We start from the raw sequence: 25597 nt of genomic DNA, 5'->3' as shown, positions 1-25597 counted from the left end.
TGCGGGCAACCTCCGCTGCACACAGGCAAAGGTTCTGCACAGTACAAGGTTGGGTGCTTATAGCAGGTTGGCATCAAGTCCTGGCTGGAAGCCAGGCCTCGTTGCCAACCGCCACCGTCCACAGCCAAAACCGGTGGCGTCGGTGATTGGATTAATGTATAGTAATGAAAATTACTATATGTTAAAAACAACCTAGAAATTCACTAAAAAAAACAAAGGTTACAGGGACGTAATAGTTAGGAAATAGAATTTTAAAAACCATAGAAATTCACTGACAAAATTAAAGGTTACAGGGATGTTATAGTTAGGCTCACATTTTAAACATACAAAACCATAGACATTCACCAGTTATAGTATGAGTTATCTCAACTAACTATAACTTGTGTTCTAAGGCCCTGGTACCAAATACAATATTTTTGGCCTGCCATGTTGCATGTTATGTTTCAATCTAACCAAATGGCAGGACCGGCGTTCTTAACTACAACAAACTCTATATCAATCAAATGAAAAATTCCATCTTAAAAATAAATTTTGTGAAGACGCCTGGGTACCTGGAATTCAATCAAAATACACATGGCGACAATAAGTCACTCCTTCCATAAATCATACCCTGTATGGGCAACCACTTATCTTTCTCAGGAGCAGAATATTACTGCAGTCACTCGCTGAACAGAGAGCATGATACTTGATACGGCGTGCTTGCAGCAGCCAAATCATATGTCCTTTCACCAAAAATCACAATAAGAACACACCCCTCATCCCGACTGCATAATACTTAATGACATATCTGTTGAGGTCAGTCCGATGAAGATGCACCCCTGGGTTCAATAAGCTCTGATGCCTGAGTCATGCACAGTGTTAAACAGTAGAAGTTCTGGCAATTCTTGTAATTAAATCCTTTTGACAGATCCACCCCCTCACTGCCAAACTCTTGGTGGATGGGTGCCTCAGTACGTGAGGGTGGATTCAGGACCATACATTTCAAGAAACAAACGGGCACTCACGGGTCCATAATTCATCTGTTGTTTAATGTATCAAGCAGACGCGTTTTGGCAAACATGCCTTTATCAATGCCAGATGAAGAATAGACATCATTACAACAATAGTTTTTAAACTTCCAGGACTCGCTTTTGGGGGATTAAATATGGGGATCCAGAGAGGACTGCGCTGTCCTGGCACCAAATACAATATTCTTAGACTGCCATGTTGCATGTTATATTTCAATCTAACCAAATGGCAGCACATGCATTCTTAATCACAAAGATCTCCATATCAATCAAATGCAAAATTCAGTCATCAAAAGAAAACTTGTGAAGTCGTCTCAGTACTGCCAAATTCGATTTTCTCTGTTGCAAGGCCTATCTCTCTCATAGGTCAACGTGGAGGCTGCTTTTAAATATTCTTAAAGTGCAGTTTACCTTTGAAAGCAGATCGAAATATTGAGTTTGGGGGGTCTCACAATTTAAAAATACATAATTTAGTGAATGTTGTTTTAAGATTGCTAGTTTCAAAATGCCACTTTTAGAAAGATGGCATTTTCTTTCTTAAACCATTTTGTGACTCTGCCTGTTTGTGGATTCCTTGTCTGGGTCAGAATGACAGTTGGGCTGTTTGTGCATTTCCACTAGACAGTGGCACAAAGGGTGCTGGGGTATAACCTGAATATCCTGATGGGCCACCTGATCTAGGCTGGAGGGAGGAGTGGTCACTTACATCTGAAAGGGCTGTGCTGCCCTCACACAATGCAGTCTCCAACCCCCTGGTGTGCGTCTGGAGACAGGCCTGGAAAGGGCAGGATCCTGTGAACAACAGAGTTTTTTTTTAAGTTGGGCAACTTCAAAGGCAGAAAGTATTGGACCCAAAACCCCAGAATTTAGATCACTTCAAGGGTTCAAGAGGAACCTCTGCCAGGAGAAGAGCTGAAGAGCTGAAGGAGAAGTGCTGCACCTGCCTATGACTGTGCTTTGTTGGGCTATCCTGCAGTTGCTGCTTCTGCCTGAGAACGGGGACAAAGACTGGACTTTGCGGTATATTCCTCCTTGAGAGGTATCTCCAAGGGCTTGGACTGGGCTTGCCCCCTTGTTCTGAAGTCTCAGGGCCATCAAAGACTTCCTCTGCCAGCACCTGGACTCTCTGTTGAGACTCCTATCCTGCTAAGTTCAGTCCCTGGGCCCTTGAAAGGAGAAGCAGGTGGAAAAACCAAAAAGATCCAAGTGCACCGACTTTGGATGACTTGGAACTGACGCCGCTGCCAGATTCTGCAACACCGCCTGCAACTGAAATTGTGATCCTCGCTGGAGTGCCACAACCCCGCAAGTCCAACGCCGCCACAGCCTCGCTGAAGTCCACGACCCCATGAGTCCCAAAGTGCTGTGTCACCGACATCCGTGACACCCGACTTCGCCGCACCACGCCATGACTACTGGATAGCTACCCTGCCGGAAGTGCGCGGATCCAATGATTTGCACCAACGTTGCCTCACCTCCATCCCTCTGCATCAAGGACTCGATGCCTCGCACCAACACCTCCGCTTCTTCGCTCCACATCACCGGAACCGATGCCGCACTGGATCCAGTGACACCTCGATCCCCGAATACGCTGATCCAACCACCAGACCTGCAGCCAATCCCCTTAACCACTCAACCCCACACGGCGCATGGCCTTTGGCTGTGCATGGCATGGGTTGGCCACAGGGCCTATCTATGTGAGTGGATCTCTGAGTGGGTGCCGGAATGTCTGAGTAGGTCTTAAAGTGGATGTGTGAATCTATAAGAGGGTCTGAGTGGGTGCATGAGGGTCTGAATGGGTGTGTGAGTGGGCACATGAGTCTTCGAGTGCATCTATGACAGAATGAATTCGTTTTTGAATGAGTCTGTGAATGTTTTTTAAAAACACTTTTTTTGCTTATTCGCAATTTCATCACAATGTTATGGTCTTGACGAATTCTGGAATATCAAGTGGAGTGAAAAAAAAAAAATTTTAAGTACATAATTTCACCCTCACAGACCCCTATATTACAGCTCTAGGGTTAGGTTCGGCTCCAACCCCTTATTCCACTTTTCATTTTATTTCTCTGCCCCGGGCGCCTTCTCCCGGGACCATAAAATGTCAGCCACATCTTTCTGGTCAGGATGCGACCAGCCAATCACAGAATTCCTGGTAGCGCAAGAATTCACAAATTCGCCACGATCGTCATGAAACCATCACAGAGGATTTGTGTCGCTAGATATCTAAATTTATTTTCCCTTTACTATCTCCAAAACTACTGAACAGATTTACATCAAATAAGTAAAAGCATAATCTGCGTACTGACTGCTAGCTTTTTGCCAAATTTGGTGTAATTCCATAGAGTGGTTCAGGCTGTAGGTGTATTCAAAGCTCCTATGGGAATTTACATGGGAAATGCACCCTTTTCTTGGCCCCTGCTTAACGAAACGCAATGAAAATTTCTGTGACCAACAAAAATCACCAGCACACTTTTTTTAGAATATTTTGTGAAGATTCAGGTAACGGTGCCAAAGATATAAGCAAGTAAAAAAAAACTTTTTCTATGGAAACATGGTCCTAACTATAACTACCTACTGGCAACCGCCAGTGCGTAACATATATTTATATGATATATAGGATTTGTTTTGTTTGCTGTGAATAAATGCAGGAATCACCTACGGAGGTAACCTGGTTCTCTTTGGAATAAGGAGAGAGAGTTGGATATAATATTTTTGGGCGTCCCTGATCCCGACCAGGACCACTGTGGTGCAGTGGTCGCATTACGGGGATAAACTTTGCAGAGTGATATATATATATATATATACATAATACATGTGTGTGTGTGTGTATATATATATATATAGAGAGAGAGAAAGAGAGAGAGAGTGAGAGAGAGATGTATATACATTAATACATTTCAATTTGATAATTTTCTGCACCTCTGCTTTGCCATAGTTCTGTTAATTACACCAGTGATTGCGTGCCTATATATATGTTTTTCTTAGATTGCTTAAACTTACACTTGCCTATATATTTAATATAGAGTTTTTATTATATTGCTTACACTTGCTTCTCAAGTGGCCTAATGATACAAGGAGACAACTACAACCCAGGACAGAGTAAAAAAGGGAAATTAAGGTGACAATTTTACCAGTTTGTAGAAACATAGGTGTGAAGAAGATTGAGGGCAGAAAGTAAATGCACATTTTGTCCACCAGAGATCAGGTTTTGCCTCTTGCTGTCATGCATTTGAAAGATTGAAAGGTTGTCAAAGTGGATCTGCGGATGCACCCGGAAATGTAGTGAGTGAACATGGAGGAAAGGAAAGATGTTTGTAGTGAGTGGCAGACCCATGTCAAATATAGAGTGCATCAGATGAGACTCCTCTGTTCAAAACAGAACAAATTAAGTGGTTTACAGATTGAGGGGATGGTGGTTACGTCTTCTCACACGCATAACTAAGCAGTTATTGTTGTCACTCAGTAAGACTACAGCAAAAGCTATAGTAAACATGAGAAATGTGGTACACCTTTGCCTGCTGTGGGTTAAACAGAAATGTGAAGACAGTACTAGGGCCGATGCATGTACACTGCAGTGGCAATCACCAAATGCACTTACAGTGCATACCCCTCAGCGCCTTTACATACTCTGCAGTGATTAAGGGCACTGAGGGGTATGCACAGCGCATACCCTGTGTAGTGTTCTACATACTCTGCAGTAATCACAACAGAGTATATAAGAGAGATACAAGTTATGCACTGAAGTGCATCTGGTATTTTGCAGCACTATTTCATAGCGCAAAATGCATTCTTCCATCCATTTTTGGATGTAAGGGAGCATTTTGCGCTAAGACGATAGTGCAAAAAGCCCACCCTGCCCTGTCCCTACGAATCTCACAGAATATTAATGTAACTCTGCAGAATTAGGCAGAATCAAATTCCACCCACCACTAGTTGCAAGGCTGGAAGAGGGAGCACTCCCTTAATGTTTAAAAACCACTACAGATTACACTTTATTCTGCAGTAACTTTTAAACATGGATGAACATCTTCCTCTTCTGGCCCAGTTTTAAAAACCACTACATGCACTGCTGGGCATACTTCTCAGCACCCTTACGTACTCAGAGTTATAAAGGCTTATATACAATGAGAATGTAAGGGAACCGAGGGAAAGCACAGCAGTGCATACCCCTTAGCACCAGTTGCATAACGAAACTTGAGGGAGCACTCCTACAAAGTACATGGAGAGGCCCCCCCTCTGGACTCATGCAGGAGCTCTCAGGCCAGAGTACTGTGCTGAGGGGGTCCCCTGGAGTTTGGGGCCACCTCCCACTACAGGGGCTGTGGAGGCCTTTGCTACACAACTACTCAGTGTCTTTACATACTCTTCATTGATAACTGCAGAGTATGTCAGGGTGCCTAGGAGTAAGCACTGCAGTGCCAAATACCAAATGTACTTACAGTACATAACCTTCGACCCTCTCAAAATCCTCTGTAGTGATTAAGGGCACCAAGGAATATTTAAGGGGTATTCAGAGAGCATATCTCCAGACACCCCTACATACTCTGCAGTAATCATTACAGAGTACGTTTGGGAGCTGAGGGGTATGCACTGTGCAAAATGCATCCTCACATCCATTTTTGGATGTGGGAGTGCATTTTGTGCTAAGAAAATTGCACAAAATGTCCACTCTGTCCTTTCCCAGAATTCCACAGAATTTTAATGTAATTCTGCAGAATTCTGCCAATGTCCGCCCACCCCTATTTACAAGATGACCAACCCTGAGCTCAATGTGGAGCTCCCACATCAGGTCTCTTCTGTAATCAAAGAACAGGTGTACTGGCACAGGAGGGTGCATGCACCTTGGAAATGCCTATGAATTACAGCATCTTTACCCCAAAACCGTAGGTACATCCTGTGGGGAATTCCCACCTTGGCTGATGGGCCTTGGTGCCAAGGTTTAGTTCCAAGCTGATGTAAATTCTGCTGTGGTAGGCATTGGCCACGTTGTCACCTATGTGAGCTGGTGAGCACCAATGCTGAAGAATGGGGGCAAGTTATGATAGGTACCCAATGCACTCATAAATGAAGATTGTCAAGAGGGTTTGTTGCTTGGTGTTAGAGCTGCAGAAAATCTTTGCCTGGAGACCATCTGTGGATCTCTACTGTGAGAATTATATGGTTTCTGCTCTATTCTACACTGAGGTACCAATTGAAGGTGTGAAGAACCTCAACGAGAATTGTAAAGAAAGGTTAACCTAAATGTGTTTATGCCCTAGCAAAATGCTTACCTCAAGACCAGGAGATCTTTCAGAGGGGGACAGATAAGTCTGTTGCTCTATCTTTCAAGAAGCTATACAGAAGCTCTGAGGTTATGATAGTGATTGAGGTTAAAATAAGAGTTTTAAGATCGATAGGCATAGACTAGATCAAAGTGTCCATCAACACAGTATACATGCAGATTTTAATAAGGGCATTGTGGATGCCTAAGGGACATAGGGCAAGATGTAGCAACCGTTTTGCATGTCGCAAACTGCGAAAAACGCAGTTTGCAACATGCAAAACGGCCACCGCGATGCAGAGTCACATTTTGCTAGTCGGTACCGACTCGCAAAATGTGATTCGGACTCGCAAATATGAAGGGGTGTTCCCTTCCTATTTGCGACCGCATCATGATGCAGAGCTGCTTTGGGACCGCGAAAGTGGTCGCAAACCAAGTCGCAGTTACCATCCACTTGAAGTGGATGGTAACTCATTCGCAAAAGGGAAGGGGTCCCCACGGGACCCATTCCCCTTTGTGAATGCCAAAAAAAATATTTTTTCAGAGCAGGCAGTGGTCCTAGGGACCACTGCCTACTCTGAAAAAAACGAAACTAAATGGTTTCGGTATTTTTTCTTTTTGCAGCTCGTTTTCCTTTAAGGAAAACGGTCTGGAAAAAGAAAAAAAAATGCTTTATTTAAAAGCAGTCACAGACATGGTGGTCTGCTGTCTCCAGCAGGCCACCCTCCCTGTGAGTGCCTAGACTCGCTATGGGGTCGCAAACTGCGACCCACTTCATAAATATTTATGAGGTGGGTCTTTGCGACCCCCATAGCGAGTCGCAGAAGGTGTCTGAGACACCTTTCTGCATTTCATATTGCAAGTCGCAATATGAAACCTACCTACATCTGGCCCATAGTCAGTGTTCCTTCACTGAGTTGTAGAATCAATCATTTCACTGGGATAATGTGGAATCGTCTAAAAGTAGGAAAAGAGTTGGGGACTTCTGAACTCCATTTATTTATGTATTTATTTTTGTATTTATTTATTTGCTTATTCATAATCTTAGCTTTTCTGGGGTTATAACAGGTGCTCGGCAGTGAAATGGTTAGATGATGAAGGTGATATATGAGGAATGAGGAAATACATTGATAGTAGCTAAAATATAATGGTACACTGTTCATTTATTTTATGTTACAAGTATCCCCAGTTCAGACTGCTTTACCACATGGAGCAGATTTAAATACCCCAGTACCAGATATTGATACCACACTACTGGTAATGCAATTAAATATTTTTTTAATTGACTTTAGGGAGGGTCCCTTTGGGACACCCCACCCACATGACCCTAGGGTTAGGGTTTGTCCACCCTACCCTCTTACGCGTCTTTTCAATTTTGTTCAGGACTCGGGCACAGAGTCCACAAGTCCTGTAATGGTGGCTGCAACATTTTCTTCAGTGTTGTGGCAAGTCAGGCAGATCATTTGGTACTGCTGTACCAGTAATGGTACTGCAGTACCAAAATGATAAATGGAAAACAACCTTCCTCAGCCAAACAGAATGCCTATTTTGAAAAAGTTACCACAGGAGTCCCACTGGCCCAATATCCAGATGTACCTAACTTTTTCTGACCCATAACCTCTTTATGTTAAATCCACGCCACTATTTAAATGTCAATCTTTTTAAATTAAATAAAACACACTGTAAAAAGCTTGCCTGGTGTGTGGTGAGCACCTATGGTGTTATCACCTTATACCAGGTATCCCCTACTAGTGAAGAGTAGGCAGTGTCTAGGAAGCCTGGGCTCTCTAGAAGTAGCTGTGGACAAGCAACCAAGACTTATCTAGGAGACATGCAAGGCTTATGCAATACCACTATAGTCACACAGCAATTTATCACACATGAAAGAACCACACAGTGTTACAAAAATAAAGGTACTTTATTATAGTAGCACAACACTAGAATACTTATAGGCATTCCCCCCCCAACTGGAGGTCAGTATTATATATATATATATATATATATATATATATATATACACACAATAGCAATCAGTGAATAGCTTAGAAGCTTAGAAACAACAAGCATTAGCCATACTTAGTGAAAATAGTGAGGGCCCAAACCATATACTAAGAAAGTGGAATGTGAGATACAGTCCCCCACCCATGGATGTGTAGTTGTTAGAGGGGAGCTGAAGAAACTAGGAACCTTAAGAGGTGAGTACCAGAGTTACTCCCAGCATCCAGGAGAGCACAGGTCAGTACCTGGTGTTCCCAAGGACTAAGACAAGGACTTAAAAAATGGATTGTATGAGAACAGGACCAGACAAGAAGAGTGGGGGCAGGAGCCACTACCCACTCTTCTGTGGATGCAGAACCAGGTCGATGAGAGAAGATGATCAGCTGTAGGGCCCAGGAGCTGAAGAGGAGTCCTTGGATCAGTGCAGATGGTGTCTCATGTCGGTTGTCGGGTCGAAGATGGTCAGTGGTGCAGAAGAACCACCAACAAGCCTTGGCAAATGCAACAGGAGCAAAAGGAGAGTTGCAAGGCTGAAGAGGACCAGCAAGGTCCAGGGGACTCGACCCAGGGAGGGGAGTTTGGGGTGACCCTCAGAAGTTGGTAGAGCAAACAGAAGCAGTCACAACCCCCACAGGCAACCCACTGGCAGCAGGCACAGCAAGTCACAGTGAGGCCCAATCAGCACACCTGAAGAGAAGTCCCACGTCACTGGAGCATCAGAGAGGAGATGTTGCTTGGCAGGAAGAAGTGCTGGGGATTTGGGATACTCAAAGCCTGGAGATTCCTTGAAGCAGAAACAAACAAGCCTTGGTAGCTGCAAGAGTTGGGGTGCACAGGGTTACTGTCCTGCAAGAAAAGGCATGGGCCTACTGTCTCCCAAGTTGGACAGCTGGCAGAGAGGACCAAGGGTACTACACCAGATCACCACTGAAATGCAAGATCCATGTAGTTCTGGGGGAGAGCAGATCCATGCAGCCAGTCGTCATTGCAGTTGGTGCCTGCAGATGCAGGGGAGTGACTCCTTCACTCCATGGGAGATTCCTTCTTGCTTCTTGGTGCAGGCTGAAGTCTCACCGACCTCAGAGGATGCACAGCCTGGGAAATGTTGCAGTTGCTGGAAGGAGCTGGAGAAACAATGTTGCAAAGTGGAGTCATCATTAAAGTTGCAGATTGTTGGCTCCTGACGAGTCCAATTGCGGTTCCAGTGGCCAGAAGATGAAATAAACGATGCAGAGGAGTCGGGGTGGAATCTTGCATGTCAAATCTGGAGACCCACCCTCAAGGGAGTCCCTAAATAGCCCTAAAAGGGGGTTTGGTCACCCTCTATGGTGACCACCTATTAGTAGGGGGCTGTGACATCAATTGCCTGACCTGGCCACTCAGATGCTCCCAGGGGCCTCTGCCCATCTTGGTATCAAGATGGCAGAATCAAGTGGCCACATGGAGGCGCTCTGGGCAACACCCCTGGGCTGGTGATGGACAGGGGAGTGCTCCCTCCCCTTTCTATTGTCCAGTTTTGCATCAGAACAGGGACCGGGGGTCCCTGGACTGGTGCAAACTGGTTTATGCAAGGAGGGCTTCAAATGTGCCCTTCAAAGCAAACCAGTGGCTTGAAGAGGCTACCCCTCCCAAGCCATGTAACACCTATTCCCAAGGGAGAGGGTGCTACCCCCTTCTCCCACAGGAAATTCTTTGTTCTGCCTTCCTCTGCCTGAGCTGGTCAAGCAGCTGGAGGGCAGAAACCAGTCTGAGGGGTGGCAGCAGCGCAAGCTGCTCGGAAAACCCCAGAAGACTGGTAGAAGCAATAATGGGGCACCTCTAAGGAGCCCCCAGAGTGCATGAAGGCATACAACCAATACTGGCAACAGTATTAGGGTATGATTCTGACATGTTTGATACCAAACACGCCCAGGTTTGGAGTTACCATTATGTAGCTGAACACAGGTAGTGAACTGTGTCCAGCACACGGGTAAAATGGCACTTACAAAGTCTAGTGTAATAGAACTCGAGTTTGTAGGGGCTCCTTTGCTCATGCAGAGGTGCCCTCACACACAGGAACCTGCACCCTGCTCGCTGGGCTAGGACGGCTTGCCATAGGGGTGACTTGAATGGGCTCCCATGGGTGGCACAATACATGCTGCAGCCCATGGGGACAGCCTGGTGCCCCTATGACATAGGTACCTAAGTAACATGTACCAGGGGGCACCAGTTCTAGGCAACCAAATCTAGAGGGAGAGAGCACAATCACTGGGGTTCTGGTTAGCAGGATCCCAGAGAAAACAGTCCAAGCATACTGATAGCAGGTAAAAAGTGGGGGTAACCATGCCATAAAGAGGGTACTTTCCTACACACACTTTTTGAGTAAGTTCAGCTGTTTTTCTGTAGCGGAGAGTAATGTTTAATATTGGAATTAACATAGGAAATCACATTTATGGGTCTCCCTTTTTTCTTGGCTCCCCTTTGACAGATCAGTACAAAATCTTCCTGAAGTGAACTCAAAACACCCCTTATTAACTCTTAAGGCTACCTTTTCCTGAACACCAAAAAACCTGTACTACCCCGCAATAATATACTTTCCCTGAAATCTTAAAACCCATTACTACTAAACACCATCCATCCTTGAGCCCAAAAAAACCCTTACTCCTGAAATCTAAAACACCTTACTATCCCTTATCATCACACATCTCTGAACCCTAGAATCCCTACCTCTACTGCAACCTTTACAAATAGGTTTGAAATATAACGTGTTTTATCTTACCTTCGTTTACATTACTTCATTGTTGAACTACATGCTTTATAAATATCACATTGTAGCTGTCCATGTTTTATTACTCAGCAACCCATTTCTCTTGGGGCCACTTTCTGTGTTTAAGTGCTCATTTTACAGTCTATGAGTCTCATTACAAGTGTGGCGGCCAAACCGCTACTTTACTACCCTGGCAGTTGGACCACCAGGGAACTGTCAGCTCAGCCAGGATCTTGGACCATGGCAGTGTGGTGGTGGTGATCCTAGTCCGGCAGGGCAGCACTGCAAGCAGTGCTACCCTGGGGATTACAACCATGTTCTCCGCCAGCAGTTTCATGGCAGTAGCACCACCATGAAAATGCTGGCAGAGAACAGGTACAGGGGGCCACAGAGGGGCCCTTGCACTGCCCATCCACTTGCCATGGGCAGTGCAGCCCCCCCCCTGCCCAGCACCACTGCAGTGTTCACTGTCTGCTTTGCTTTGCTTTGCTTTGCAGACAGTGAACAGTGCGATGGTGCTGGTGACAGCATTGCCGCCGGCTCAATTATGAGCCTGAGACAATGCCATAGCCTGTTTCCCACTAGGCCAGCAGATGGAAACTTACGTTTCCACCCTCCGACCTAGCAGGAAATCCATAACAGCTCCAGCAGGGAGGTCGCCGCATAGGCGGCTGCCACCCTGTCAGGAGTTTGGCGGACTCAGTTTTCCGTCTGCTAAACTCATAATGGAGCCCTATGTTCCCTTAACCATAGAGGTTGTCCTAATATAAAAACATACTTGCCACGTATACTCCTGATCCTAAAGGACACCCAGGACCAAGTAAGAAACTCACTTGTGCTATTGATAGTCTTATTCATGTTGTGCATTTTGTGAATCAAATACCATACCTCATCACAACACTGTTACGTATGTATACCAAGTTGCTTCCAGTAACTTGACGTGAAAAGACCAAAATTCTTCTGACACAGGTAGTTTCTGATTTTTGACATGTTGTATATGAAACTCTATATTGCATCAGAGATCCTAGACGTATTTACTGGTTTCTAAGAATCTTCACAAATGCTTCTGAACTAAATTAATTAGACTCAGCTCGTCAACAAAATCTGCTGCATTAATGATTTTTTATCCTCTTCTTAGGTCAGTGCTCGGAGCGCCCCTCATAATCCATGGACATCTGCAGGCAGCTGGAATAGTCGAAGGTCCAGCTGGAACAGCATGGGAAAGGCACCCAGCTTAAAGCGACGCAGCCAAAGCAGTGAGCACAAGTCCCTACTCTCTGCTGAGGGGAAGGAGAGCTCAGATGAAGGAGACACTTCAGATGAGGACCAGCTAAGTCGAGCTGGAAGTGCTAAAGGTTCTGTCCATTATCAGATGGGATCTCTAGAAGCCAAGGCTCCATTTGACTTACAAGGTTCTCTCCAGGTGCCTTACCGGTACCGATCTCCAAGCATGCAGAGCAGCATGACCGGCCAGACCTCACCATCAGATTGTAATGGCAAAGTTGCGTCTGCACTCATGTTTCAGCAGCTCCATCTAGAAGACCCTAGGAATGAGTATGAGAATATAGACGATGAAGCTAATATGGTAAGTATTCAAAGAGGGCATTTTAAAGACATCATAACGACAACTGTGCTACCCAACACCATCAGAAATACATATTTCTCACTTTCCAGCCCCATACATTACTGTCAACTTCGGCCAGACTCCTTCTTTCTTCCAAAATCCAGATCCATTTTTCACTTTTATATATTTTTAGGCACAATGTAAGTATACTTTTTATTCAGGGTAGCACTGTCTTCTGTAAATATGCACCCATCTCCCTATTAGGCCATGCAGTAGAGAGTGTGTGATACATGTATCTTGTAAATCAGTCATCTTGGTGTGAGAATAGGTATGTGCCTGGGCCCAGCCCAAGTTCTTGAAAATTAGAGCCATGCTAATTTGAACTGTTGATAAGCCCTCTGGAATGCCTTCAGCATTAATTTGTATTGTTATAAACTATATTTTATTAGCATCGTGTCTTTTTTAATATAGTAGATGGATATCAACAAAGTAAATCCCCCTGCTCCATTGAGTATATTTGGCCCAATACTGTACACTTTATATTCTTTACAGCTGTCACCGTGCATGTATTATAAGCATTAGGACAATACTCTAACTGAATTGTAGCCTGTCACTTTTGTTGAAAAGCAGTGATAAACGCTGGTCTGCCATAAACCAAATTCCGATAGCAACAGAGCAAAAATTAAGCATTTACATTAACCATGCCTCTAGAATTTAGAAAGGCAACAGAAAAAGCCCCAGCAGACAAGCAGAATCCTGCATCTTCACTGCCCCAGGCCTGTCTCACAAATGAAACCAATTCCTGAACTCAGTTCAAGCACAGGATGAGGTTGAGGCGTCTACCAACAAATTGAGAGCTCCTGCATTGACCTTTCTTTTTGCACCAAATGTCAGTGTTAAAAGCAATGCTCGAATATCATCCAGTCACATTTATCCATCTTTCCAAGATTATTACTCTTTTCATGTCTTGGGAGGGCTGTATGACGAATATCAAGCACACAAATAGGGTGGCACTAAAAACACTGTAAAAATATAAACAACAAGCAATATCTACTTTACCACCATATAATGTACAGTGTAAAAGTACCAACCGGCAAAATATAGTCCGAAATATCAACTTTGTATTGATAATTATGTATTGAATTTTAATTAGTATTATTGTGATTTAAAATAACAAATAATGACTTTAATGTATACATATATCATAAACATAACATATTAAGATCAATAACTTTACGCAAAATTGATAAACATTTATAAAATTCTAAATTAATTTTAGCGATTGATGTACATATAATTAATAAATTACAAGAAATGTTGTATAAAATAAATAGAAGTCCTAAATAAAAAATATCATATTAATTTATAATATATAATAAAACAAAATATGAATATACTTAATTATACTTTTTAAAATAGAAAATACGTTTTAAAATTATGAAACCATTATAAATAATTTTGTAACAAATTATACGTTTGAAATTTAAAATGCTAACAAATAACAGAAAGTGATTTTTTTTTTTTTAAAGTCAGTGAAAAAATAAGAAAATATAGAACAACCCTTAAATGAAATATTCTAAAAATGTCTTTAAACATTCCAGGATACACTAACATGTAGTAACCTAACTCCAATCCTATATTAAAAAAATACACAGAAATAAAAATGATTCACTTACTCTTTTCGAATTACAGTCCTATAAATATGAGGGAAAGTGCATACATGGGGGGCAGATTTACTTTTATAACTCTAATTTAACATACTGGAGAAAATGTATACAATGGGAGGGGGCACATTTACTTTTCTAACTCTTGACTAGCAAACATCTGTGAAAGTGCATGTATTTCATATTTACTTTTTTAACTGGTGTCCGACAAATAATTGGGGAAAGTCAGATTTAATATTCTAACTCTAGTCTAACAAACATTAGGATAAGTGTATATTTGATGGGCAAATTTTCTACTGTGCCACTCACAATAAAATAAGTGTATGTATTTGGGGAAGGTGGGATGCAGATTTACCATTCTAACTCCATACTAACAAACATTGATGAAAGTGCATACATTTTAGGAAGTCAGCTTTAGGGCCCCGTTATGAGTTTGACAGACGGAAAACTCCATCCACCAAACTCCTGACAGGGTGGCTGCCACTTTTGTGGAAACCACTTCGCTGGACTTATTAAGAGTTTCCCGCTAGGTCGGGGGGAGAGAACCTAAGTTTCTGCCCACTGGCTTAGCGGGAAACAGGCTACAGCATTGTCTACAGCTCGTAATCGAGCCAGTGGCAAAGCGGTAGCCCACAGGGTGCACCAACATTGTCACAATGTTCGCTGTCTAGAAAGCAGACAGTGAACATTGCAACGATGCTGGGCAGGGGGGTCCCTGCACTGCTCATGCCAAGTTCATGGACAGCGCAGTGGCCCCCCGTGGCCCCCTGCACATGTTCTTCGCCATCCTTTTCATGGCGGTGCTACCACTGCTGGCAGAGAACAAGTTTGTAATCCCCAGGGTAGCGCTGTTTGCAGCGCTGTTTGCAGCGCTGCCCTGGCGGATTAGGACCTCTGCAACCCCCAGACCGCTGGGATCCAAGATCCTGGTGCAGCTGGCAGTTCCCTGACAGTCCGACCGCCAGGGTTGTAATTTGGCAGTCGGACCGCCACACTTGTAATGAGGCCATTGATTCTAAAATGAGCACTTAAACACAGAAAGCGGCCCCAAGAGCAATGGTTTACTGAGTAATAAAACAGCTACAATGTGATTGGCGTTTCCCTGGTGGTCTGACCGTGAGGGTTGTAATGTGGCGGTCGGACCTCCGCATTCGCGTTGGTCAAAACCACCACACTCGTAAGAAGGCCCTTAGTATTCTAGCTCCAATCCACCAACCATTCGGGAGAGTGCATACATTTGACTTATTTATCTAACTTCAGTTTAATAAACATTAGAGAAGAAAATGCTTTTGGAGGGCGTCAGTTTTACTATTCAAAATCCAATATAACAATCACTGGGGAAAGTGCATGCTTTGACTGTTCTAACTCCAGTCTAACAGACATTGGGGATAATCTATACATTGAGAGAGGAGACTCAGATTTACTATTCTAACTCCATACTAACAAACATTGGGGAAAGCTGAAAAAGCAGGGGGGTAGATTTACTATTCTAAAAAACAGTTGCCTACATTTGTGGGGTGGGGCGGATTTCCTGTTCTATCTCCAGTCTCACAAACATTGGGGTAGGTGTATATTTTAGGGAGCGGGAACAAATTGACTGGTCTAACTGCATTCCAACATTAATGAGGAAATTGAACACACTAGACAGGTATCATTTTTACTAGTATAACTCCTGCCTAACAAACACCAGGGAAAGTGCATACCTTTAGGTAGGGGGGTCAGATTCTGATTCCACTGCTACTGTAAGAAACATTGGGCAAAGAAGATACATTCAGGTGGGTCACATTTACTAATATGACGTCAATCCAACAAACACTGAGGAAAATGCATAATATGGAAGCATGGGATTTACATTTCAAAGCTAACAAACAATGAGGAACATGCATACATTGGGAGATGGGTCAGATTTGCTGTTATAACTCCAATCCAACAAGCATTTGGAAACTGCCTACATTTGGGGGAGGGGTGAGATTTACTAATCTAACTCCAGTCTTACAATAGTTGTGGAAATTATATTTTTTAAATAAATAGTATCTATCAAATCCCCACACAACATGCAAACACACAAACTTAAAAGACAAGTCATAAAGTTTGTTATGATAATGTTATATTTTTTACCACTTTTGAATTCATTTAAATATAATAGCTTAAAAAACCTACCTGCTGATTACCTTAATATACACCACAACCAGTACTAAGAATTTTAAAAACGTCTTTAATTAAATGTATAATCACATAATTAAATAGGTTTAAATGAATTAAACAGGTTAAGCAAAAAAAAGTCACTGAAAAAACGTATTTAGTAGAGTAATCAATAATACACATGATGTGTAACTTAATAAACAAAACTACCTACCCAACCTGCAAATAAAGCCCAAGTCCCAAAAATATAAATAAAAATATAACTGTTAAATTTCAATCCATTTAAAATAATAATAGCCATACATTACAATGTAATGTAAGCGCTGCAAAGCCTCTGGGCAGTCAGGCGCTATATAAATCCACATAACTTAACATAACAATGTGAACATATTAAACAATAAACAATAATTAATATGCATTACAAAGATAATACTATCTGCCCAAACCCCAATACACCCGCAAGTCATAGAATCTGAGTTAAGTATTTTTCTTAACATAAAAATAGTTTTATAGTTTTATATTTCAAAGTGTAAACAATAATTCCAAATGTAATATGTTTGCATGTTTAATGCATTACTCATATATTTTCTATCTATATATATATATATATATTATTTGAAACATTACCCACCCAATCCCCCAATTAACTGCACAATCTTAAACTAAAATTAATTACATAATAAAACATGTATTGAAGACATGACCAAACAAGTTGCAAATTAAAAAATTAGATAAATAATATATTTCTCATTTAAAATATAACTTTCAAAACACTACCCACACAGACCTCCAATAAACCCAACAAAGCAAATAAATTACTAACTAATAATAAAAAAATGGTACAATGCAAGGACACAACATAATAAAAAATGATATTTCAGTAGACAATATTTTAAACTTCTATATTATTGTAAAATAAGTTCAAATAAATATTCCTACCCTTAATATTTTTGCCTGAGATAGTTTTATATGCACGATACTTTAATCAGCATTATATGATATTTTTTTTAGTCATTATTTAGGTGGAATACCTCATGAGAGTTCACAATTAGAATTGTTTTTAAACAGTGCTGCTGTAAAATAGTTCTTGCTTATTTTAAAAGGTCAAATGATTGGATATTTAAAAACACCTTCTGTGCAGTAGTCTTTGCACTCCCCCTCATAAACGTTTTTGGGAAAAGGGCTGAAACATTGCATTTCCAAACACACTTTGCCCACTCTATTTGTAATAAATAGGTATGATTTTATGGTTAGTTTTTTCACAGAACACAGTATAGACTGTTGACACAAATATGACGGATTGGGATGGGTGATTGCCAGTGGCTGAGATTAATTCAAACATTTCATCCAACACCTTGTTGTTTTTGTACTGACACAAATAGCCCAAAGTGAAAGATACATTTTAAAAGGCTCTCTCTCAAAGAATGTCTGCAAAATAAAACAGCATTGTGCATCTTTAAACCACTTTCAGCCCACTAAATAAAGAAAAATAGCTGAGGAAAAACCCACACATTGGCATAAAAATACTCTTGGCTGCAAAAAGAATGTCCTCACTTCACCCCTGGAAAGTCTACAAAATCACTGTCTCTACGACATATGTCAAGGCCCATCATAGACCAACCTTGGAAATGAATTGGAAATGCCCCTAATAATCAGTATGAGATGTCCCAAAGTTCAATCACCGTACTATACCTCCTGTAAGCTGTTCATGGTGCTCAATTGGCATTGCCTCGCACCACCGATCTACAAGTAAAATAAATACAATGTGTTGAATTACAGCAGTTTGCAGCCCTGCAATATGCTTTTTCATATCTCTATACAGAAATAAATAATGTCTCTTTACCAGGAACAGCAGGGTCATTGAAAGGGGAGATGCTTGCTCTAGACATCTGTTCTTATTGTGTGTACACATCTAAGTGATTACAATTCACTGTTGGTAGCTGATGTATCACCTTCAGTCAGAACATTTTCATGCTATTGGACACAGTTAAAAAAAGCATCAACATTAAAATGAATCAAATAGTTTCATGCAAGCAACTATGAAATTATGAAACGCTAGCCCTTCTGTGCATTAGTAGTGCTGAGCCGTCTTGCTCTTTGAATAAATAGATCGCGCAGCTGAGAGTCACTAATAACTACTTATTGCTAGGCATGTTCCAAACTGCCCAAAATTAATACACTCATAAAGGACAGTGGCAAAGGGCAGCTTGCATATTCTGTTTGAAATCATTCAGAAGATTGTATTTTCAGAAGTGGAAAGAAAAAGCATGTTTACAAAAGGGAAAATCTGAGCACAAATATTTGCGGGCTAATTGCCACACACATGGGATCCTCAAAGTCAGGCCAGTCAAGGGCAGTCTGATAACTTTATAGGATGCCTTCATGTCGTGGCCTTTTGTTCCACTGAAGCATCACCTACATCTATGGCAAAACAGAATGCAGTGGGAAAAAGTGTAAGCCTCCGCCCCATGCCATGACAGCTTTAGATCTTTGGGAAAAAAACAAAGGTATTTTTCATCATGCTCCTGCAGCTGTCTCCATGATTAACCTGGGGGTCTCAGACAGGAGAAGTACTGGTGGGCCGGCTATTAAGGACTGTTCCTCAGACACAATTCTCACTAGCTTTGGGTCTTCTGAAAAGGTTTTCCCAATAGCACATGTATCACTGTCCCTTATGAGGCGACTGATGCATTGTTTTCAACCTCTAAATTAGGATCAAAGGTTAATGGAAGAAAATTTGACAGTCGTTTTATAAGCCCACCTCTAGTATCTGCGTACCATAGAGGCAGGATTTGATTCTGGGGGATAGAAGGCCACCAATACAGTTGCAGCCTAAGTTAGGAGGGCCAGCCACAGTGGCTTGGGTGGCAGAGACAGTGATTCTGTCACCTCTGCCATACAGCTGCTAGGTTATCAATGTAAAAGAAGCTGTAAATCTCAGAATTTGGATCACCCGCCTAAAAAGTGGCAGTGGCAGCTAATTAACCATGTATGGTGAATATCACTTTAACATGTTTGTGTTTAAATAGACTTTCAAAATGTATAGTCTGCTTCTGACAACACCCATTTGGATTCTGGGGTTCAAGAGACACATGGCAAGGCAAAGAGAGGAGTGAGGTAGATGCTCATTTCCAATGTGTTTCCTCAAGGTCCCCCATGCACACCATTTTAGAGAAGCATGTGACACTTTGTAAGAAGTAATACAACCCAAGGCCTTGTGTCAAATACTCTTTGAGTAGCTCAAATGTTTCAAAATGGTCCCGCTAGAGGCAGCGGCGAGTCTACTGACTTTAAAGCGTCTGACCTTTATAATGGGAGCTTAGTATATGACGGTGGGGAATGTCATGTAGGTGCAGTGATGAAAGGTGTGGAAGTAAAAACAGAACTTTTATTACTTATCATCCACTGTTTCCTCCTTTTGAACTGATTGAGATAACTCGCACCGCACTAACTACAAGGCTAGAATTCAAACATTCCAGACCAATAGAATGTCACTGTTTTACTATAATGGATTGTAATCGAAGAACATTCTAGACCTGTTGTATTCCCAAGACACAACAATAGTTTACGTGGCTGCCATGGACATTTTTGAGATTGACACAGGTAACTTCACATCCACTGGTGGGGATGGCATAAAGCCTCTCAAGATAGTGGTTCTACCAGTTTAGTCCCAACAATAGTTTTTAATGTTGATCAGATCTGGAATGACATCATGGCAGTTCATAGCTTCCCTTTGCCTCTGGATTAGACGTTATCGATGAAGAAGACAGAACTCTGCCTGCAGCAAGATGTTCTGCTCTCTGTCATTGGCCTGAGTGTTACCTGTTCCTTTCTAAGCCCTTTTTGAATGCTTTGAGGTTCAGAAAAGGAAACAGAGAATCTTTAACCTTTTCGCTACTAAACCTTTCCCCCCACATGTGCTGAGCCCTTTGTTGGCTATTTAGGCCAGTTTGCGCTTAGGCCTCCATAAAGTTTTGTACACATAAGGTATCCCAGCATTATTTGTGTCATTTTTTCCAACATCCTGGAGATTCTAAAGGTGCCCAGGGTTTGCGGATTCCCTTAGCGGGAACTGAGAAAGTAGGCAAAATATAGCAAAAGTTTGAGTATTTTGAGTTTTCTGTGATGGAAAGTCCTGGAATCTGGGTGAGCCACAAATTTCCTTTTACCTGGCATTCCCCGAAGTATCCCGATAAAAATGGTACCTCACTTGTGTGGGTAGACCTATTGCCCGCAACAGGATATGACCCAAAACGGAACATGGACACATCACATTTTACCACTGAAAACTGACCCTCTTTTTCTGATGTGGGTATCTCTAGATTTTGGACCTTAGATTAGCCAGCACCGTGGGAAACCTAGCCAACCTGTAAACTTTTTAAAATTAGACACTTAGGGGAATCCAGGATGTTGTGACTTGGATCCCATTAGGTTTTCTTACCCACAACTTCCTGCAAACCTCAGACTTTTCCTGAAATCAAGCATTTTCCTTATATTTCCGAGATGGAAACTTCTGGAATTTTCAGGAATCCACAAAATTCCTACCACCCAGCATTTCCCTACCTGTGCCAAAAAAACAATGGGAGCACTTGCCTGGAGACTCCTATTGACCTCGGTTGGATCTGTTCCTGTTGCAGGGCAGAGTTTTGGTCGGCACAGATGGGGCAATGCTGGGGGTGTAGGATCTTTTTGCATTCTTGCAGACTCCGACAGCTTCCATCCCAGAAATGTAGGGCAAAAGCATGACTTTAGGCAAAGTTGGAGGTTTGCAGGGCACTGTTGGTAAGAAAATCAAGTGGGGTGCATTTGAAGCACACTGCCCTGGTCTTTACCAAAGTCCACTTTTCAGAAGTGACTGGCTCTGGTAGGTTTTTTCAGGTAGCAGCCTACCTAAGTCCAAAAAGTGCAGCCGTTCACTATTGGGAGTTAGCTAAGTTCTGCTGGCCCATCTGTGAAATCAACACCCAAAAGATCCAAATCTTTTGCTTGTCATTAGGATAAGATGCTTTAGTCAACAGTAGGGGCAGAAAGACTGTGCCCATTTTGGGGGGTGGGGCATTGCTGTGCCCTTTCTGGGCAGCCCTCACCCTAATAGTCCCTGGTGCCTAGTAGAAAGACTGCCCATTTTTTATGGGTGGGGACATTAAAAGGCCCATCATGGGCACCCCCCACCACTACACTAATTATAACAAATATTCCTAGTGGGCTTTCTACCCCTGCCCCCTGGGGTGTAGATCGGGGGCTATTGCGCCCCTCTGCCCCCCAGAGGGGAACAAAGATTGAATTATTCCCAATAAAATACTGGGGTGAGCAAAAGCCCTTGACCAAGGGGCCGCTCCCCATTCCTGATGTCTAGTGGGTGGATCCCTACTTGTGGATCACCCTCCTTGAGAGATACCCAAGCAGGGATCCAATTGGGAAAGGTGTCATTGTAAGGGGGAAATTCTCCCCTTTCCAATGATACCTTTCCCACCTCGATGGACCTTTCCTGATCGGCTCATTTCACTTTCGTTTTCATTGAAATGATGTCAGCGCATGTGCTGATCGTCATTTTGATTAAAACAAAGGAACAGCGTCGGGAGCTGGGAAAGCTCTCCCCTAGCTCCCGAGTCTGTTGGTAAAGGAAATCCTTCTGGCGCCCGCACCAGAGGGATTTCCAGTGTTGGGTGCGAGGATGGCAGAGGGGCCATCCAATGTACACAGGCACCGTTACATCAGACAGCTTCTGGCCATCCGATACACCGAAAGAGTTAAAATATGAGCTACAAAGCATAGATTGTATAATGTTTATATGTTTGCATTCAAGTTTGGATCCTCGGTGTCCTAGTACCAGCAGATGTCTAATTGTATTCTTTTCAATATGCTCCCTTCTTCCGCTTGTTCACCCACAGTGATCAGAAGATGGGGACTCCTACAAATCTTAGTAGAGGTTCACTCTTCCTTTCTGTTACAAGACATAAAAGATTTTAATCAGTGACAGTTCGAGCCACCTCTCCCAACTTCTAACTTCCATTTGGCTTGTTGTTGTAGATATTTACTCCCCAACTTTTAGACATTTAAGTCTTTAGAATACCATAAAAGCAGACTGACGTTCAAAATGTTAGGCATGGATTTGGTATTTCCGGGCCTGTGCATTTAATTCTTTGAGATGAAACTCTGCTTCTAAAATTTGACTGCAGAACTAAGGAATCCAGTTTCCTGGCCTGGGATGGGCCTGCATCTGCTAGGAAGTCTGTCTACTGGGGGAAATTGATTCTGGAGGCCTGGCTGTCCTGGCAGCAGAGGGAGCTGCTGATCACAGGTAGCTTGATGACCTTCACCAACAGGACTGAGTTTGCTGAATCAGCCCCGGAAAACTGTATCTGAGTTGGGTTTGAGTAAAATTGACTTTTCTTATCTTTGGTTTTTTTAAACGCCAGCAGCTGAACCAGCTGCAAATTGCGGACTAAGGCAGCCTATTAATGAGGATAGAGCTTTCTGTCTCAGCAGTGCCTGGCATCTTGCATCATTTGCTCCAGATGTTTAATGTCTTTCAGTGTTTATAGACCACGTGCTAGCTGTACCTGCTTGTTAAACCTTGCCTCGATGTGTATTATTAAAAGGTTCAACCCACTGGAGTTGCAGCTGCTTGAACTTCTGCTCATCATGCACCTCAATTCCTTTGTGGTGGAACTTCATAACGTTTTTTTCTGAAGCGTTCGTTCAGCCCACTGAGGTCAGCATTTTAAATCTCGGCCTTGAAGAACACTTTTCTGAGGTATATTTGAATCAGTCTGCACATATGGTTGAGCGATACTCGAAAGGCTGGAACAACTTTGAAAAGATCATTTTCTTTAAATCAGAAAGGAAACCCCTCAATTTACCATAAACTAACATCTAGGCTGAATTCAGGGTCTCACTTGTCAGCCCGACACTCGTCCATGTTCCTCTAAGACTTCTATACACAGCCATACTGTTTCCTATAGTAATATTTGTTTTTTCCACCATAACCTTCTGACTTGCTGTCCAAGATTTAAGATTTTGGTTTCACTCTTTCATTACATAGTCTATATTTTGTGCCATACAGAGGGTGACTTGGTGAATTCTGCCACCAGGAATTTCCAACTAGGGATCACATGGCTTACTGGCATGCTGCTGGGTGTGATGGGACATATTATCACCACCAGTGCTGTAATACTTCTTTGCATTACAATACCGGTTGTGAAAGCATACACAGTGGCCACAATTAGACCAGGATTTGGCGTGCCTAACATGAGGTGCTGCGAGGGGACACTGGTGACTCTTCTTGGGGCTCTCTGGGGTAGGGATCACAGGGTCTGCCCACTGGTGCATTCGAGGCTTCCTAGCACCAATGCAGGCACTCTTGTATCATGGTGCAAGGGTTTCAGCGCTACATGGACGATTGTTTTGTGCAGGAAGGTATGCCTTCCTGGAAAAAAGCATCAGAGGCAAATTCCTTTTTCCATGTGTGCTGCAAAATGCAGCACACATAGAAAAAGGAAGTAACACAGATAAACAACAGTATTTCACCTTGTTATACCTCACTAGGGAAGGCACAGTATTTTGACTTATTCCCAGGTTTACTAGCTTTAAAGTCCATGGATGAATGTGTGGGAGTGCCCATGTTCTCCCCATGGAATGACTTCCCAAAGCAAGTTAACACAAGGCAGCGGTATGTGCTTCTTTGCTTTACTTTATGTTTACTAAACCACTCCAAGCCATGCAAAGTAGCTTTGCATGGCTTAGTATATACAATGATTTTCTGTTGGGGCTGCACCACAAAAGTGACAGAACCCAACGCAAAATCATAGTAAATCTGCCCCTGCATTGTCTAGCTGTCAGGGTGTAGGAAACTAAGAAGATGGAGGAATAGAGGATGATGGTACCTTAAGAGCTCTTTCTGAAAGAACACTTTCTGTCCTCATGTCGTTGCAATGTGGTTCTAGCCGCGTCCTATAGGGAGAAGAGTTTCCTTCTTATGTGATACTGGATTTGGAACACACCTGCATGGTATTACTTCAATGCTATAGGGGTATGTTCTAACTAAAAACTAAAATCTACAGTTACGTTTGGCATTGCTTACTTTTATTAGTTTGTTTCCTAGTACCATCATTGATGGGATGGGCTGTAAACCCAGCTGCCCCAAGAATCTCTTCCTTTTATCCCCCACCTACATAACGGTGTTGAAATGCTGTGGGTTGTATTACCGCTCTGATTATGTCACACCCTGTAGTTCTTGCTTCTAATGACCATTACTGAATATATCTCACTCCCTTTTTTTGTCTTTCAGAGTAAAAGTGCTCGCCTGAAGGCCTGGCTCATGGCACGCCTACCTGAGTGTTGCAAGAAAAGAGATTCGTGGTCTTTATACACCTTCCCTCCCCATTCTAAGTAGGAGTCTTTTCACGATTGAAAACATCATATTTTGGCTTCATGTTTTAGAAAGATACCCAAACTTGTGTGCAACGTATACAGCGTAACCGTATATTTTTCAGTGATATCATTGAGAAATGTTTACTATTTGGAAATATGAATACTGGGAATGAACAACTTAGTAATGTATCAAACATTAATTCTCACTGGCATATAGAAACACTAATGGGATGCATTCTCGTGATTTTAATTGCCTGTCTGTGCAATACTACATCTATGTTTTATACGCAAATAGTGACCATAGAACCTGGGCCATGTTTAACAGAGTTGAGTCAAAAACATGCTCCAATCGTGGTAGGGCATGCATCTTGCGCTACTTCCACTGTTTCCAGGGAGAGAACCTCAGTATGAAACCTTAGGTATTATTTTCACTCTATCCTTTGCCTTTCCCTAGAGGGAAATAAAAACAAATAACATTTGCATTACCTGCCCACTCAGTCATTGGCCTACAGAGCAGTCTTTGCCCATTCGAGCATTTGTAATAGACCTTTCTGGAAGATGAAAGGAAATTGTCCTGTCCATTTCCCCGCTGAATGCTCTCTATGCATGGAGTCTTAACTCCCATCCTCCACTGGCTGTAGGCGAATTGACCTTCTTCCAATATTCAGCCACTATTGGAGACCAATATCCATGCCCACCCAATTGTTGCTCTCTTCAAAAATGCATAAGCTTTAAGAGTTGAGATTCCATACCAGTCCACTTCTTGCCATCTTGATAAACAAATGAACCACTTATAAAGGGAAGAAACTTTCCACGTTCGGTCTTTAGCCCCTCAGTAAACCT

At 42.5% G+C, this 25597-nt stretch overlaps 1 protein-coding gene across 2 annotated transcripts in view; it reads left to right on the top strand.

Annotated features, from left to right (window-relative positions):
* The window catches only part of CACNA1G (calcium voltage-gated channel subunit alpha1 G), a 1194479-nt gene that overhangs the window by 854334 nt on the left and 314548 nt on the right, over positions 1 to 25597 (top strand). For both annotated transcript variants that reach the window (XM_069200048.1, XM_069200049.1), the window contains exons 17-18: positions 12150 to 12596; positions 24672 to 24772. In XM_069200048.1, the coding sequence (XP_069056149.1) occupies positions 12150 to 12596; positions 24672 to 24772 (548 nt within the window). The remainder of the gene's footprint in view (positions 1 to 12149; positions 12597 to 24671; positions 24773 to 25597) is intronic.

Source organism: Pleurodeles waltl, chromosome 7 (assembly GCF_031143425.1).
Source record: "Pleurodeles waltl isolate 20211129_DDA chromosome 7, aPleWal1.hap1.20221129, whole genome shotgun sequence".
In the NCBI taxonomy this organism is placed as follows: domain Eukaryota; kingdom Metazoa; phylum Chordata; class Amphibia; order Caudata; family Salamandridae; genus Pleurodeles; species Pleurodeles waltl.
Note: the sequence above shows the minus strand (reverse complement) of the source record. Positions and strands in the feature narration are given on the sequence as shown.